Raw genomic sequence first — 17,751 nt, forward strand, 5'->3', positions numbered from 1 at the left:
TGTAAGAAAATTGTCTTAACCTAAGTCTGTCTCCACTTATTCTCTAACGGTGTATCTTGGTTTGGTATAAATGCTATCATACAGAAATGATGTGCTCTATAATAATGCCATAGAGGCTGACACGTAGTCCTTGTTGAACTCTATACAGAGTGTCTGCTGTGTGCAATGGTGGAATGCTATCATACAGAAATGATGTGCTCTATAATAATGCCATAGAGGCTGACACATGTCTACAGTGTCTGCTGTGTGCAATGGTCATTATGCTGCCTCCTCTCAAAGCCCATCTCAATAAGATGCCATGCTGCAATCTCAGCAGCTGTAAATAACCGGCTGTCAGGTGGAGAAATGTCCTGGTGCATTGTGGTTTATGCAAAGTAATGGTGAGGCTCGTGTGATCTCATCCCCTGTTGTAAACGCCTCTCATACCTTATCCACACAACCTGACTAATGCATGATCAACAACCTATGTGATTGCCATTCATGTCATTGACAGACATCAAAACATGATTTACTGTATGTAGTGTGAACAGGTTATAACTCTATCTGCTGTTCTGCTGTGCATTGCCACTTTAAATAAGACTTGATCTTTCAAGTCTAAATATATAAAGTGAGTCCCAGAGCAATCTGCCATGATCCAGTCCAACAGTGAAGGAGTTCTTTGTGTCTGAAACCATTTCAATCTATTGCAAATTTAGGAAATCACTAGAGAGATGCTGTTTCATTCCCTTACCAGTTGCTTTGCAGTGTTCTGCTTGGTATCGTAGTGATCTGAAATGGTTTGTGTCACAACAGACAAGGACAATTAAAAAGTAAAAAGTCTCTTCTAATCATCATGGAAATACAGCTCGTTATGATGCAGAGCGAGCCCTTTGATTCGGCTCAGCATCCTCACCCTCTGAACACTATGATAGGCTATTGTTTCAATGTTAATGTATACATCTCTTCACATGTAACAAAAAAAAAGACTCCAACTCAAAAATAAAACAAAAAATATAAAACAAATGTCATGGTTTGACCTTAACTGTGAACCATTCTGCCTAAATACTCCTGGGTGCTTTAGTACAGTATGAAAAGCAGACAGTGTTAGCTGTAGGGGAACAATGCAGCTTCATAAAGATCAGCCAATGGACTTGAATAATCCAGACCTGAAGGATCACTTTATCCTGCTACTCAGACCTGGAACACTCCCAAGCAAAAACGGACCGTTGTGCCAAATCGTCTCCAAACTATTTGGAGGTTTTGACATGTGGGTTAATGGGAAGCAGAACTGAGAACAAAGGTGATCGATTCCAGATTGAAAACCAACCCCCCAGAGGTGAAAGACTATCACAGCACCCGAGTGCACAACCTCTGCGTCTTTCAGGAAAATACACAGCACCGGACACGCTCGATGGACCCTGCTGTTTGTTTTTTTCAGTATCACTACGAGGACCGTCTCTTGAAGAAAGGATAATTTCCTGCATTTCAAATAAAACCCACGATTCAAGTCCAAATCCAGACTGGTCTGTACAAGTGACAGTCCTGACAGCAGTGCTCAGCATTGGACAGACCATTTCCACTACTGCTGGCTACTTTTCAAAATATACCTGCCCAAAAAACATTTCACATGTGCAGAAATGGCCAAGTTAGAATAAAGGAGCCAGATAAAGATGTGATTTTTTATTGCAATAGAAACCAGTAACAACTGGATAGATAGATAGATAGATAGATAGATAGATAGATAGATAGATAGATAGATAGATAGATCGATTGATAGATAGATCGATAGATCGATTGATAGATAGATAGATAGACAGATAGATAGATAGATAGACAGATAGATATAAAGATGTTTATGAAGGATAGTTGAGCTTCAACAATGATAAAATGGCCCTTTTCATCTGTGAAATGGCACCGTGGTGTCTTTCAAATCCACAACGTTGACAGCACAGCAGCTTGTCCCTCATTGCAAGGACATCTCCCCCAGCAGCACAAACCCCCATGCAGAGACATAAGAAGAGCCCCAGCTTAGAGGCGAGAGGGCCCCCCAGACACACCGGCAGAGCAGCGTGGCTATCCTCTGCAGCTGCAGTTTAACTGCACTGTTCCAGCACTGCACTGTAATTCACAGTAATAATAAGTGTATTAAAGTTAGTTAAAGTTAGTTCTGCCATGGACGTTGTTTCTTAAATAAGATTATAGTGCTCCTTGTATTGTGCTTTTGAAACCCATCGTTTGAAAGGCCATCAGATATCAGTGTAATTGACACTTCAGTGTAATGCAGGGCGCTTGCAATTAAGAAGCTTGTTACTTATTCAATACGCTGCATTTGGCAGGAATTAGAAGGTCTGGGGTCAATCAAGCTAAATGTATTAAATGGATACATGAACAATTTAATTAAATTGATAAACAGCCAGAACATTTCTTCTAATAATCCCCTGACCTGTGCATTTAAACAATGGATTAGGCATCCAGTGCTGGGCTGCAGTGTGGAAGGCAGCGGGTTTGAGTAGCTCAGTGGTTAGTGCTGGGCTGCAGTGTGGAAGGCAGCGGGTTTGAGTAGCTCAGTGGTTAGTGCTGGGCTGCAGTTTGGAAGGCAGCGGGTTTGAGTAGCTCAGTGGTGAGAGTTATTTTACCTCCTCTGTATTGCTGCAGCTTCTTGTCTACCTCACTAAATGTTTACTAACTAAACACTAAATCCCTCCAACAAAATGAGCTATAGTTAATTATAGTAATTGATGCTGGAGAACGAACATTGTTTCACTGGCTTCATATCTTCAGAGGAGATCCGTAAAAGACATGTGCACCTGGAACTTTCTCAAAAAGGAAACTGAAACTCTGAATTTAAAAACCCTGTACAGTGTTTGAGATGAGAGGGCCGGACGCACCCAGGGGCTGGAGAGGATGTTTACTGCTTTATGTACGATTGTCGAGGGACGTAACCTTTCATCATGCCACGCCGGTGAAAACATTTTTAATTAAAAATAGCACTTTTATTAAACACAATCTCCAGAGGTTTTTTTTTTTTCATGACCTGATGATTTGAGATGGTCGTGGTTGTAAACCTTGGTACTGTATTGTGTTTTGATCTATCATGTTCCTTCCCCCCTAACACATGCGCTCGCACGCCTCTGCATACACCCGATACTCACTGAGGCACGCAAGCTTCACATGTTAATTGTCCTCATTTATACCGATCTCCATTGACAAAGCCAATTTTCCAAAAGAATATTCCACGGCACACGGTAATTATGATCTGCTTTTATGCACAGTGATGATGCTGTCAGGTTCACAGCCCACTTTGATCTTTCCTGTGCACATTTATTGTGTCTACTGGGAAGTGACGTATCACTGGGGCTGTTTCTACCCCTTTAAGAACTATGTTTAACATGCCCGATAGCTGGTTTTATTTTGAACTGCTGTGAATGTGTTGGTCCTGTAGGTCGAGCAGGGGTCTAACTTTCCACGCTGCTTTCCACTGCCAGATGCAGCTTTTCACATGACTCTTAACAAAGCTTTTGAGCCAGCTCTTAGAAAAGCACTGACGTTTTCATCACGTCTCGTCTGGGCTTTTTAAGATTAATGATACATGTGCAGCATATCCATTTGCAGTGGCGTGTAAGATCTCTGACATGCACTCTTGCCTTGCCTTGCTAGTCACATGTTCTGACTGCCATGCAGCATGTACCCAGCATGATGTGCCACTGAGCTCTCACATTGCAGGCAAAAAAAAAAGTGCAGTGCGACAGAAACCTAGAAAGCTCCAGAGGTTTGCTCCTAAAACCTGTAAGAACAAAACAACTTACTTCATTTCATTTCATTTAGTTCCCTTCTCGTGAATTGAGCTGGAGTCAGACTCCAAACAGGATTTCCTTGAATGTTTTTGCTGCACTGTGTAGTGACCCGTAAACCCTTTTGTTCAAGCTGAAATCTTCAAACAACTGCAGGGGCTCTAAGTCACACTATGAGCTAAGTACAAAATACATGGGTTTGACCAGGTCTCTATAATATTGTGTTCTTCTCACTGTCAGTTCGAAGACGAGATCATCAAGAAGCTGGACAGCGAAGTGGAGGGAGGCCGGGGAGATGAGCAGTACAAGCAACTCTTCCAGAAAACGTGAGTCTGCAAACTCAAACTCCTGAGCACAGAGTATGAGAGAGGGGATATGGGAAGGGGCTGAAACAGACCAGCGCGAGAGCATTCAGAAAACATGAGTCTGCAAACTCAAACTCCTGAGCACAGAGTATGAGAGAGGGGATATGGGATGTGTGCTGAAACAGACCAGTGCGAGAGCATTCAGAAAACATGAGTCTGCAAACTCAAACTCCTGAGCACAGAGTATGAGAGAGGGGATATGGGATGGGGGCTGAAACAGACCAGTGCGAGAGCATTCAGAAAACATGAGTCTGCAAACTCAAACTCCTGAGCACAGAGTATGAGAGAGGGGATATGGGATGGGGGCTGAAACAGACCAGTGCGAGAGCATTCAGAAAACATGAGTCTGCAAACTCAAACTCCTGAGCACAGAGTATGAGAGAGGGGATATGGGATGGGGCTGAAACAGACCAGTGCGAGAGCATTCAGAAAACATGAGTCTGCAAACTCAAACTCCTGAGCACAGAGTATGAGAGAGGGGATATGGGATGGGGCTGAAACAGACCAGCACGAGAGCATTTAGAAAACAACAAATTGAGGGTTAGGGCGTGATTGTAACAGTCCATAAAGGGGTTTGATAATCCCCTTAGCCCAGCGAGCAGATCTCCTGTTGTCATTAAAAATACAACCCTGAGCTCAGTGGACCAGCTTCTATTGTTCATCATTTAATTACGCCTTAAAGGAAAGGGGTTGATGAAAAAGAAAGACCAAGCCTGTGTCTTAAAATGTATATGAAAGGAGAAGTAATGCAGGAGAATAACAAGTACAATCCTACTGAAAGCAGAAACGGTTAACTGCAGGGTCTGGGAGTCTTGTGGAGAATGAGGTCATCGCTGACGTGCAGTGTGCGGGTTTTCATGATGCTGCTTTCGGACGGTGTCTTGTGGGTGCGGACGTAAAGACTTCCCGTGGGTTCATTCATTTTGCACAAGCCTTCTTGACATTTGAATCTACCTCGTGAGGGGTCTCAGGACACTTTGTTAAAATGAACCCAATTCATGCTTATGCACAGCACTTGCTGAAGGCATAGAGGGATGAAACGAAACATAATTATTAATTCTATACTATTTGAGGGTTTTTTTGTACTGGAATTGAGAGACTAAAGTTGCACTTCGTATTTTCACTGTAAGATGTGCTCTTGAATGTAGGTCTCATTAAGATGCCTGTGCTGCTTTGAAGGAATTGGCTCATTAGCTGTAACCCCTTTGATCTGGGTTATTGGCGCTCTTTACTTTCTCTTTCATCTTTTGCCTACTCTTTTTATTTTGAAGCAGTCATGAGACCTGTTTCGTGTCTCTTCCTCTTCATGATATCCCTGATGTGTGTACAGTACCTCTCCCCACCATCCTTTCCCATGTCCAGCCTGGTCCGCTTCCTCTCTTGTTTGAAAAGTTCTGTCGTGGATTCTGTCCCCTGTTGGTGAGATGAGATGAGGTTGAAAGCTATAAAACCATGAATACAGATGCAAATGACATTTGAAGCTACTCTCTATACAGAGACTTAGCATAAGTAAATGGACACCAAGTATAAAAGAAGACCTGTTTATTCTAGAAGCATACATAGCACTGGCAAAATATGAGTAGCTTCATATACATCAGCATTCTCCAAGAGGGACTTCTGCCTGCCTATGACAATGGTCATCCAAAGAGGCCAGTGGTTTTGTGGAAGAAGGTGCCCCAGGTCACACTGCCCATGCAAAACAAAGAAGGAAAGACAGTCGGGGCATCACAACTCTGCCATGGCCTGGTCAATCATTGGACATGAACTCCATTGAGCATGTGTGGGCAATCCTTGACCGATCCCTGTGAAAGTGTCCCACTAAACTAACTTCCCCAGACTCCATAATACGGGTTCTGTGCCAGGAATGGACTGCAGTCGCGCAGACCGGAATTGCTGATCTCATCCACACAATGTATAAGTACGTTGCACCACAAAGTATTAACCCTACTCTTATTTTGCCATTTTGCTATGTATGGTTCCAGAATAAACAGGTGTTCTTTCAAACTTCAGTGTCTATTTACTTATATAAAGTCTCTGCATATAGCAGTTTTATTTACCTGTATCAATAAAATGTTCACTCTGGAAGAAGAGACTTGGTTTTCTAATTAAACTTCCCCATTAGGGGAGCATCTGTGTTTTTGTAAATCTGCCTACTCCCTGACTCCATCACAAGCCTGTAAGTGAGTTGAGCTTCTGTACTATAAAGACAGTATGTGACCCTCCTCTGCCATGTATGAATAAACCAGCATTAACGAATACAAAACTGACAAAACCCGTGTCTGTGGATGTTATCTTCACTGCAGCTTCTTCTGTCAAGACAAAGAGTCTCGCCCTGTATGTGAGTGCTTGAACTGGTTTAGGGCTACAGTGAAATCCGGAGCCCAGAGTTTAGAGAGGCTGTCACACAGTTCAAACCTCATGATCTTCACTGCAGCCACACTGAGCAGCAGTAAAATCTTCTATCAAGACAGAATTGGATGTTTCTGCTGGATTGGAAAAGGAGTAATAACAAGTGTCTCAGTGCATCATCCATACCGCTCATCCAATTCGATCCAACACGCGTGGAAATCTGAGCCATCTAATCAAGGACCCTGACCGTTAAACCTTCAAAGTGACCGCACAGCATAATGAAGAGAGAACCCAGTTTGTCGCAGAGTGGAAATTATTTCCCTGGAGGAACGACTGTGTTTTCCAAACAAGAGGTCTATGTTTTCAAAACTCTGAAAGTAATAATTGGTGGGTTCGAGAACAGTTCTTGCTTTAGTTCAGATTTGAACATTGACATGTCAGATAGTCCCAAAATTAATCTGTATTTTATTGTGTAACTATTTAATTCTATATGTGTGATTTTTTATATAAAAAATACAAGCTTTGATTTACATGCACAATTTAAAAAGTTGTCAAAGCATTTCTAAATGTGTTTATATTCTAAATGCATTTTTTATATTATTTTCTTTACAAACGGTTGTGAATGAAGGCTCTTGACTTTTTCACTTGCACCTCTTATGGTGTTCTGAATTGACTCCTGCCATGCCCCATCTCTCCAGCCTCCTGGACTGCTGCAAAAAGCACCCCCACCTGGCCAAGCCCTGTGAGAACTTTGTTGCCATGGTGACAGGGCTGATGGAGCGGCTGCTTGACTACAGAGCGGTGATGTACGATGAGAACCAGGCCTACCGCATGAGGTGCACCGTCAACCTGCTGGTAAGTGCCTGCTCACCCAGACACACACGCAGAGAAACACGCGTACACACACACACCCGGAGAAACACACGCACACACACACACACGCACGCACACACACTCGGAGAAACACGCTCAAACACACACACACGCACGCACACACACACCCGGAGAAACACACTTACACACACACACGCACGCACACACACTCGGAGAAACACACTCTCTCACACACACACGCACACACACACATGCACACGCACCCGGAGAAACACGCTCGCACACGCACACACCACGCACGCACACGCACCCGGAGAAACACGCTCGCACACGCACACACACACGCACACGCACCCGGAGAAACATGCTCGCACACGCACACACACACACGGAGAAACACGCTTGCACATGCACATGCACACACACAGAGAAACACGCTCGCACACGCACACACACACGCACCCAGAGAAACACGTTCACACACGCACATGCACACGGAGAAACACGCTCGCACACGCAGACACACACACACACGCACACAGAGAAACACGCACACACACGCACACGCACACGCACACACACCCGGAGACACACGCACATGCACACACATCAGAAGGGTGCTCATACCACACTGCACTGTGCCATGCTTCTATTCAGCTTCATCATACAGAACCAGGCGCAGCCCTGCACAAACATTCAAAACAAATTAGAAATTAGAAAGTATGCAGATCTGCATGGGAACAGCACATTGTTTACTGTTGTGTCATTTTTGTAAGTTACATTAAGGGTTAACTTTCCCGTTGGTACCTTTTAGTTTCTATAGTCTATTGCAGTTTATTGTGGATGTAAAGGGACTTTGTTCAATTTGTCTAGCCTTAATAAAGGAAAACTTTATTTTTACTTTCTGTCCTGCATTACTTTCAACTTGTAGAATTGCTTTAAATGAAGCAGAGCTTTCCATTCTTCACAAGTGCTAAAAGCGGTGTGTGAAACCAGCTGATAGTGTTTAAAGTAAATGGATGATGCTACGAATAATTGAAGCTTAGCAAGTATGGTTTCACACTAGACTTCAACACCTGATAAATATAGCAAATTTTATCACCACAGCATGGCTTAGCAGCACAGTGTTATAACACTGCAATACGTAAAATAATTATATTTTCAGCAGGGAACAAGAACATAATATTTTGTTTTCCTTAACCCTGTGGAGTTTAGTACAGGACGGTTTTGCTCAAGCCTGATACAGCCTGTGAACATCATCAAAATACAATTCAATATGTGAAGCATTCATTATGGTAAGCCATTGAGGAGTCTTGCATGTGTTCCTCAAAGTATCCACTTGTGCGTTTTAAAGTAAAAGCCTCTGTTTGTTTTTAATATGAAGAGAATGCAATACTCCTTGGGAAACATTACTGAGGTACTGTATCCATTGGTAAACTAATAGCAAAGTAAACTGCCTGACTAATTATTGGGGTGCTTGATCACTCGTCCCCACATTTTTGGCACTAGTTTCCAGCTGGGGGTGTCCGGTGGAATGAGGGAGGGGCCCATGCAAAGTGAATCCCCGGGGGTTGCCTTGTTTTAGTTGGCTGCTTTGGGCTTCACACACGTGGGAAGAGGGGCGAGGGGATGGGTTAGGACTGAACGCCATTGATGCAGTTGAGTTAAGAGAGGATCAATTACAGAGCCAAGCAGGAGTTAGTTAGCATTTGGAATGTAGTGTGCAGTGAAGAGGATCAATGTGAATGGGACAGACTTCACCAGGTATGGTCTGGGCTCCGTTCAGCGGCCCGCTCAAGTCATAGAGTGAGGAACTAAGCATGGGCCTCGAGGTAAGTATTAACAAGTTACCATTACTATACACAGAACAGAAAGTACCATTCTTAAAGGTAAGCATTGGTAACAATTAGTTCATATAATATAGAAAACAGAAAGTACTGTCCTTAAATGTACCGCTACATGTAGTATTACTAAGACACTCATCTTGCAGTCAGGGTTACAACTACATAACTTATAATGTTTTTTTCACCCAGACTGTATAACTTTCTTAAATGGCCTACTGTGGAGTAGTGGTTAGGGCTCTGGACTCTTGACTGGAGGGTTGTGGGTTCAATCCCCAGTGGGGGACACTGCTGTTGTACCCTTGAGCAAGGTACTTTACCTAGATTGCTCCAGTAAAAACCCAACTGTATAAATGGGTAATTGTATGTAAAAATAATGTGATATCTGTATAATGTATAGTGTGATATCTTGTAGCAATTGTAAGTCGCCCTGGATAAGGGCGTCTGCTAAGAAATAAATAATAATAATAATAATAATAATAATAATAATACTTAAGCAAGGAGTGAATGTACTTTTGCATACCCAAATGTGTTCCCACTAGACCAAACAGCAACATGTCTAAGTTAGACTGAGGAGTTGACTGATATTTTGATTAGTCGTGAGCTGTTTTTTTTAAACTGCTTGTCTGGTTTGTTCTCTTGCAAGTGCATCATAATGCCTGTGCATTAAATGGAGTCTTGGAAGCTCAAATTAAATTGTATTGTGATGCAAAAACCCTTTTTAGTTTCAGGAGAGAACATTTGAAATATTTAGACACCAGGGACAGCTGTTTGAAATGACCCACAGCACTTAGCAGTGCCTGGAAGGAGGTGCAGCTGAATAGTGATTTGTGAAGCACTGCATCAGCTTCTCCAAACCAACACGCCTTCTCTTTTGTTTGTATCTGCTGTTAGATTGATACTGTATATCATTGCTGTTTTACACAATCATACATTGTTGAGTTGTTCAAAACAGCTACCTGTCTGACTGCAAAATGAATAGAGACAGCTACTAACATCTTTGCTAATGACACTACATTCACATATGTGATTACAATACATTTACAATGTATACTCATTAGAGTACAACATCTCTTACAGATGGGTATATACCCATGGACGGTATAAAACACAGAATAAACCATGATCTTCACACACATTGCTCAGGGACAGCTGTTTTTTTTTTTTTTTTTTGGTATTTGTATTTTCTGGTCATTAATCGGCTCAGTTTATTCCAGAAGTTAGCCACTGTGCTGTAAGTTGAGATGTAATTCAGATCCCTTCGGACCACTCAATAAGCTCAGTAATGTGATATCTGACAAGGCTTTGCTCTCCTGTCTCCACTCGCGCCCCTGCCAGTCTTTAGCTCCTGTTGAAGGGACGTGCTACGAAAGGGTTGCGAAGTGGAAATGTCTTTGCAAATCTGTCCAGAAGACAAGCAGGCAAAAAAAACCTCTGGTGCTCCAATGCACCTGAATATGATCCTGTGTATGAACCACCGAACCAGATCCGCTGTAGTCTGCAGTCCTGGGCTTTGAGAGAATGAGTGAGGCCAGATTCTCCATTGTGCCCTAATGATAAGGCACGACTTACTTTACGACTTACATTAGAATGGTTAAAAAAGATGCTACAATCACACCTTCTGTAAATACAAGTAAAGAACAGTTTTATTAACCCTTAGCGGTCCATTTATTCAGCACATCTCAGGCGCGTCAGGTCCAATGTATTTTCACATGCGCAGTTTATTTTAGACGCGCTGTTTAAAAGTATTTTTTTCACAGTAAAACAGGTTTTAAAGGCCCTGCATATCAACACGACACTCAGTACTGCATCTCCAGCACCACCCCACCCCTCGTTCGCTGTTTTTTTCATATACCCCTTGATAGTAGTGCATACCGATAAATCATCTCCTGATCACTCGTTTTATCACCAAACTCCTCAATAATGTGATCCAAGTCATTATTTTATTACTATAACATCTAAAAAAAGCTCTGCAAATGTCTGTGATATTCTTTGAGCGCTGGATGCAGAAGCAGCTATCTTGTTTGTTTATGACCGTGTTATCTATGTGGTGCCGGGGCTATCTGTATCCATGAGATACGCCCCTTTTTTTCGGCTTCTCTCGGCTCCTATCGGTCTCACTCGGCCATTGAATGGTTTTCTCGACTTTTTCTGGAGAAAAAACAACTAGAGACCCGTCTTTTTGATGATGTCGGACAGGGTCCGACACTGGGCCGGAAAGGGTTAAATGTCATATATTTTCATATCCCATGTCCTTTAAACTGGGATACATGAAAGATGTTTACAACACAAATTAATATAGGGAAGAATGGGATCTTGGTACCTTTAAACTCGCTCTAAAATAGAAAACGTATTGCTGTATTTTTGCAGTAGTTTATGATGTTAACAAGGGGGGAAACAGTAGTAGGATTAGGATGAAACCAGGTGGAGGAGTCGCTTAGCTGGAGCTTCTGTCTGACAGCAGTAATGAAGGCCCTGCCAGTTGGTTTCTGTGCTGTGCTGTTACAGTGTCCTCAGTGTCCTGTGATGGCAGTGCTGTGTTGAGTGCATGGTGAGCTATAGAGAGTCATGCCAGTCTTGGCTGGGGGCCCCCAGGGAATGTTCTATACAGGACAGTAGGTGTGCTTCTGCATGTTAGGTAGAAAAATCCACTGGGGTTAGTTTGAGCAGGACGAGCCCAGCAGAGCTGACTGTGAGAGATAGAAAGTTTCCATCTCAGAGAAGCTGAACGCCTGTCTAAGGGGACTCTGATTTTGGGCTCAGGAGCTCACCAGGTGCGTCATTCCATCATGAATTATTACAGATCGCTAGACTCGCACCAGGTGCGTCATTCCATCATGAATTATTACAGATCGCTGGACTCGCACCAGGTGCATCATTCCAACGTGAATTATTACAGATCCCTGGCCTCGCACCAGGTGCGTCATTCCATCATGAATTATTACAGATCGCTGGACTCGCACCAGGTGCGTCATTCCATCGTGAATTATTACAGATCGCTGGACTCGCACCAGATGCGTCATTCCATCGTGAATTATTACAGATCGCTGGACTCGCACCAGGTGCGTCATTCCATCATGAATTATTACAGATCGCTGGACTCGCACCAGGTGCGTCATTCCATCGTGAATTATTACAGATCCCTGGCCTCGCACCAGGTGCGTCATTCCATCGTGAATTATTACAGATCCCTGGCCTCGCACCAGGTGCGTCATTCCATCGTGAATTATTACAGATCGCTTGACTCGTACCAGGTGCGTCATTCCATCGTGAATTATTACAGATCGCTGGACTCACACCAGGTGCGTCATTCCATCGTGAATTATTACAGATCGCTGGACTCGCACCAGGTGCGTCATTCCATCATGAATTATTACAGATCGCTGGACTCGCATCTATCTATGCAGCAGAGAGTCAATGATCCGATCTTTGATCAACCGTACTGTCTAATTCAGGGGTTCCCAAACTGTGGTCCACGGCCCAAAGGTGGACTGCGACTCAGCCCCAGGTGGGCCGCGTGAGCAATGACATTCAATGTATTTTTCTCTATTAATAGCAAAAAGCAAGCACCGGCAGTATTGGCAGACTGTCAACCTCCGCTCCATTACTCAACCTCCACTCCATTACTCAACCTCCACTCCATTACTCACCCTCTGCTCCATTACTCAACCTCCACTCCATTACTCACCCTCCACTCCATTACTCAACCTCCACTCCATTACTCAACCTCCAATCCATTATTCAACCTCCGCTCCATTTCTCACCCTCCACTCCATTACTCAACCTCCGCTCCATTACTCACCCTCCACTCCATTACTCAACCTCCACTCCATTACTCAACCTCCACTCCATTATTCAACCTCCGCTCCATTTCTCACCCTCCACTCCATTACTCACCCTCCGCTCCATTACTCAACCTCCGCTCCATTATTCAACCTCTGCTCCATTGCTTAACCTCTGCTGCGTCTCCATTATAATGATCGGCCCTCCAGCAAACTTTTTAAAGCTCTGTTCGACAAAGGCATCTACATTCCCATCTGCTCAATCGCCTTGCCCTTATCATCTATTGCAAAGCTTTGTTTGCAGAACCGCTTTTCATCCGCTGCAAACAACTACAAGCAGGCGCCCCTCCCCGACTTTTCTTTAAAGATTCGTACATCAACAAGATTCTGAAAGCTATTTTCGTAAAGGTATTTTAGGTAATACCCCTAGAGTCTGCGAGAGCGGGGGCGGAAGATGACTCAACGTTGGACAACACGGTTAACGACTTAGGAACGGAAACGGATATGAGTATGGAGAGTACTTCACAAAAGACTAGTTCAAGATCTGCAGTTAACAAAGACATGGAACTCCAGGTTTGTGTCTGCGGCTGGAGCAAGGCGACAACGGTCAGGGGTTTGAAGATTCATCAAGGGAGAATGAAATGCTTGAGGGAGAAGGGACAAGGGCCTTGCATTGATCAGTACTTCTTACGAAGTCAGTCAAGTCAGTCGAATGAAATCCAGCGACAGGAAGCAAACCACAGTTCGCAGGATATCAGCACCCCTGTCATAGATGTGAGGAGGACTTGCATGGACACAGTTAGTGATGAACCTAATGATCCTTGTGAACCCAGTCAGACAAACCAGCATAAGAGAGAAAAGAACCTCAACGGGCACAAGCCTGGAGTTAAATGGCCAAGAGCTTGTGAGAAAACTGCATGGGACACAGTAAACACAGATCTCTGCGTTGCATTGGAAAGATTAAGTGGAACAGTTGAAAAGAAGCTGGATAAATTTGGGGACATCATCTACGCATATGGAAGTGAGAGGTTTGGAGTTGAAAAAAGGAAGGAAAAAGTACAAACTATTCCTGGAAAGTCTAAACGGCAGCAGGAGATTGAACGCTTAGTTAGAGAAAGGAGACAGCTGAGGAACCAATGGAGAAGAGCAGAACAAAGTCAGAAGGAGGGACTCAATCTCTTACAAAGGGTCATAAAAGATAAGCTTGCAACATTGCGCAGAGCTGAGCGCCTACGGAAACGCTACAAAAAGAAGGAGCGTGCGAGAGCTAACTTTTATAAAGACCCATTCAAATTTGTAAAGAAGTTATTCACCAGTGAGAAGAATGGCACACTAAAAGCATCTAAGGTTGAGCTGGAGAGATATTTGGAGGAAACACATACAGATTCAAAAAGGCAGGAGCCTATGTCAATTCCGTCAGACATCCCACCTATCAATCCACCAGAATACCAAATGGAGGACTGTGCACCTAAGTGGAAAGAAATAGAGCAAGCTGTGAAAAAAGCAAGGGCTTCATCATCTCCAGGGCCTAATGGAGTTCCGTACAGAGTGTACAAGAGTGCTTCAGGAGTTCTACGAATTCTGTGGAAATTGATGAAAGTGGCATGGGAAAAACAGGTTGTACCAAGAGCATGGCGCCGAGCAGGTGGTCTTTATACCTAAAGAAAAAGATTCTACAAGCATCAGTCAGTTTCGTCCCATTTCCCTATTAAACGTAGATTATTGCTCAGAGATTGTCAGCTTACCTATTAAAGAACTGCTTCATTGACACTTCAATACAAAAAGCGGGCATTCCAGGTTTCCCAGGTTGCTTAGAACACATCAATGTGATCTGGCAACAAATTCAATCAGCTAAAAAGGAGAGGAAGGAGCTCCATGTGACATTCCTGGATTTGGCTAATGCATATGGTTCAGTGCCACATGAACTACTTTGGGCAGCATTTGATTTTTTCAGTGTACCGATGACAATAACAAATTTAGTGAAAGCCTATTTTGGAGATTTGCAATTCAGTTTTTCAACTTCAGAATTCAGCACTACATGGCAATGCCTAGAGGTTGGAATAATGGCAGGATGCACCATTTCTCCACTGGCTTTTACCATGGCAATGGAAGTAATCATTAGGGCATCAAAATGGGTAGTAGGAGGAGAGCGCTTGGCTTCTGGAATGCGACTACCACCAATTCGAGCATACATGGATGACATGACAACCATGACTACAACAGTAGCCTGCACTAATCGATTATTGGGCAAATTAACCAATAACATTGAATGGGCACGAATGCAATTCAAGCCCACTAAATCAAGGAGCATCTCTATAATTAAAGGCAAAGTAGTAGATAAAACATTCTTCATTAATGGTGAGGCAATACCAACAGTGTCTGAGAAGCCAGTGAAGAGTCTTGGGAGATGGTACGACGGGGATCTAAAGGACACAGTTCGTGTGGGAGAAGTTAGACAACAAGCAGTGGAAGGGTTGAAGAGCATAGACAGCTGCGCTCTACCAGGTAAACTAAAACTCTGGTGCTTTCAGTTTGGTCTACTGCCGAGGTTGCTGTGGCCACTGACTGTGTACGAGGTTTCTTTGACAACAGTAGAGAAGCTGGAAGCTTTAATCAGTTCATACATCAGGAAATGGTTGGGAGTTCCACGCTGCCTCAGCAGAGTGGGACTTTATGGTAAAGGAATACTGCAGCTACCAGTCTCTGCTCTAACCGAGGAGTTTAAGTGCGCCAAGGTCAGATTGGAAATGACATTAGTAGAGTCACGCGATAAATGCGTAAGGGAGGCAGCACCTGTGTTGAAAACTGGAAGAAAGTGGGCGGCAAAGAAAGCTGTGGAAGATGCAAAGGCTGCCCTTCGAATTGGTGATATCATGGGGCAAGTTCAGCATGGAAGAGGGGGTCTTGGTTTCAGTTCAACTCCTCCTACATGGCACAAGGCGGCCCCAGCTCAAAGAAGGAAGCTGGTAGTCAACGAGGAGCAAAAGCAGGAGGAGAGGATGAGGTGTATAAAGGCCATTTCCCAGGCCAAACAGGGAGAATGGATCTGATGGGAGAGTGTGGAACAACGCAAGATTGGCTGGCAAGACCTATGGTCAATGGAACAGAGCAGGATCAGTTTCCTCATCAGGTCAACATATGATGTTCTCCCATCACCACAGAACCTAAACCTCTGGGTAGGAGAGGATCCCTCATGTCCTTTGTGTTCATCACCTGCAACATTAAGGCACATTTTGACAGGATGTAAGGTGGCTCTTAGCCAAGGACGGTTTACTTGGCGCCATGACCAGGTGCTGCGATGTTTGGCCTTAGCATTGGAAGACAAGCGTAACATGACCAATAAGTTGCCACCTGTTCCATCAAAACATTACACACAAAAGACAACATTCCTCCGCCCAGGAGAGCAACCACCAAGAAAAGGTGTTAAAACCAATCCTCGCCCAGGACAACTGGAAGCTGCTAGAGACTGGAATATGCTGGCAGATGTTGGTCAACGGCTTATTTTTCCACCTGAGATTGCCACCACTAACCTTCGACCAGATATTGTCTTGTGGTCTGGATCAGCACGCCTTGTTCACCTGGTAGAGTTAACAGTGCCATGGGAGGATGCTGTAGATGAGGCGTATGAGAGGAAGAAACTGCGGTATGCTGAACTAGCCACTGAAGCGGAACAGCGAGGATGGAGAGTTCGGGTTTACCCAGTGGAAGTGGGTTGTCGAGGATTTGTGGCACACTCTACAACCCGGTTTCTCAGAGACGTCGGATTCAGTGGCCAAGAGTTGCGTCGCACAGTGAAGAACTTATCTGAAGCAGCAGAGAGGAGCAGCAACTGGCTGTGGTTGAGACGGAAAGATTCTGGCTGGGGACAGGTAAGTAAGCTGGGCTGAGTTGAGTGGGGGACGGAGGGGGGTGATGCTGGGACGCCAGAATCACCGTCGAGCCCTCTTGAGGTGTCGTGGGCTAGTCGACGAAACACTGAGGATGGAAGGTGCCCACTTGAAAACCCCAGAGATGTACCCTACTTAGCTCAATCCAGACGGTTGTCATGCTGATGCGCTGGGGAGGCCGCACTTTGGTTGATCCCCGGAGCCAGCATCGCAGCCGTTGTGTGTGCTGATGCGCCAGGGAGGCAAAATAAGCTGATCCCTGGAGCCAGCATTACACTTCAGCCATTAACACCAGACAGAAGGATATCTACATCATCATATGGAAGGAAACGTAAATGGATGGAGACGCATATGGATCACATTAGTTTACTGTAAAGCTACGTCTTAGTTGGTGCTTATCTTGGCGAGAGCCGAGTTCAAATCAGCATGAAGTTTTAACATCTACTCTCGTGTAATGGAAATCCTGTGTAGCAGTTCAGTGTTAGAGCAGCAGTATTCTCCCTGCCCACCTGGTCATTTGATAACAGAATCACACAATTCTGTTACACTCTCGTCTCGACGCCATTGCTGCCTCTGCTCCCTCAGCGCCCGCCTCCGCAGCAGATCTGTCAATCATCTCGCTTGTGTCTGTTCCCCATGTGGGTTCCTGGTTTAGTAATTCACTGCTACTTACGTTCAGCGGCCGACACAAAAACAAAAAAAATCACATTGGGTGAGCACGTTAAATTTGTTTGAATTCCCAGTTCAACGTGGGAACCTCAGCTTTGTTCTCGTTCTAGTTTTGTGCTTTGTAATTACGTGAAGCCTACTCGCATAACATCACTTTCAAAACAAACCATTGCAAAAAAAAAAAAAACTCCCACGACACTGCCGCGTTGCAACTTTCCACTTGTGCCTCACAGGCCATGGTTACCACGGCAACG

The 17,751-nt window shown here is 44.2% G+C and overlaps 1 protein-coding gene across 2 annotated transcripts in view; it reads left to right on the forward strand.

The window, feature by feature from the left end:
- LOC117973525 (dedicator of cytokinesis protein 2-like) overlaps positions 1-17,751 on the forward strand; it is a 428,064-nt gene that overhangs the window by 348,850 nt on the left and 61,463 nt on the right. For both annotated transcript variants that reach the window (XM_059024351.1, XM_059024392.1), the window contains 2 exons: positions 4,011-4,096; positions 7,183-7,339. In XM_059024351.1, coding sequence (XP_058880334.1) covers positions 4,011-4,096; positions 7,183-7,339 — 243 coding nt within the window. The remainder of the gene's footprint in view (positions 1-4,010; positions 4,097-7,182; positions 7,340-17,751) is intronic.

The sequence above is a fragment of the Acipenser ruthenus genome, chromosome 1 (assembly GCF_902713425.1).
Source record: "Acipenser ruthenus chromosome 1, fAciRut3.2 maternal haplotype, whole genome shotgun sequence".
Lineage (NCBI taxonomy): Eukaryota > Metazoa > Chordata > Actinopteri > Acipenseriformes > Acipenseridae > Acipenser > Acipenser ruthenus.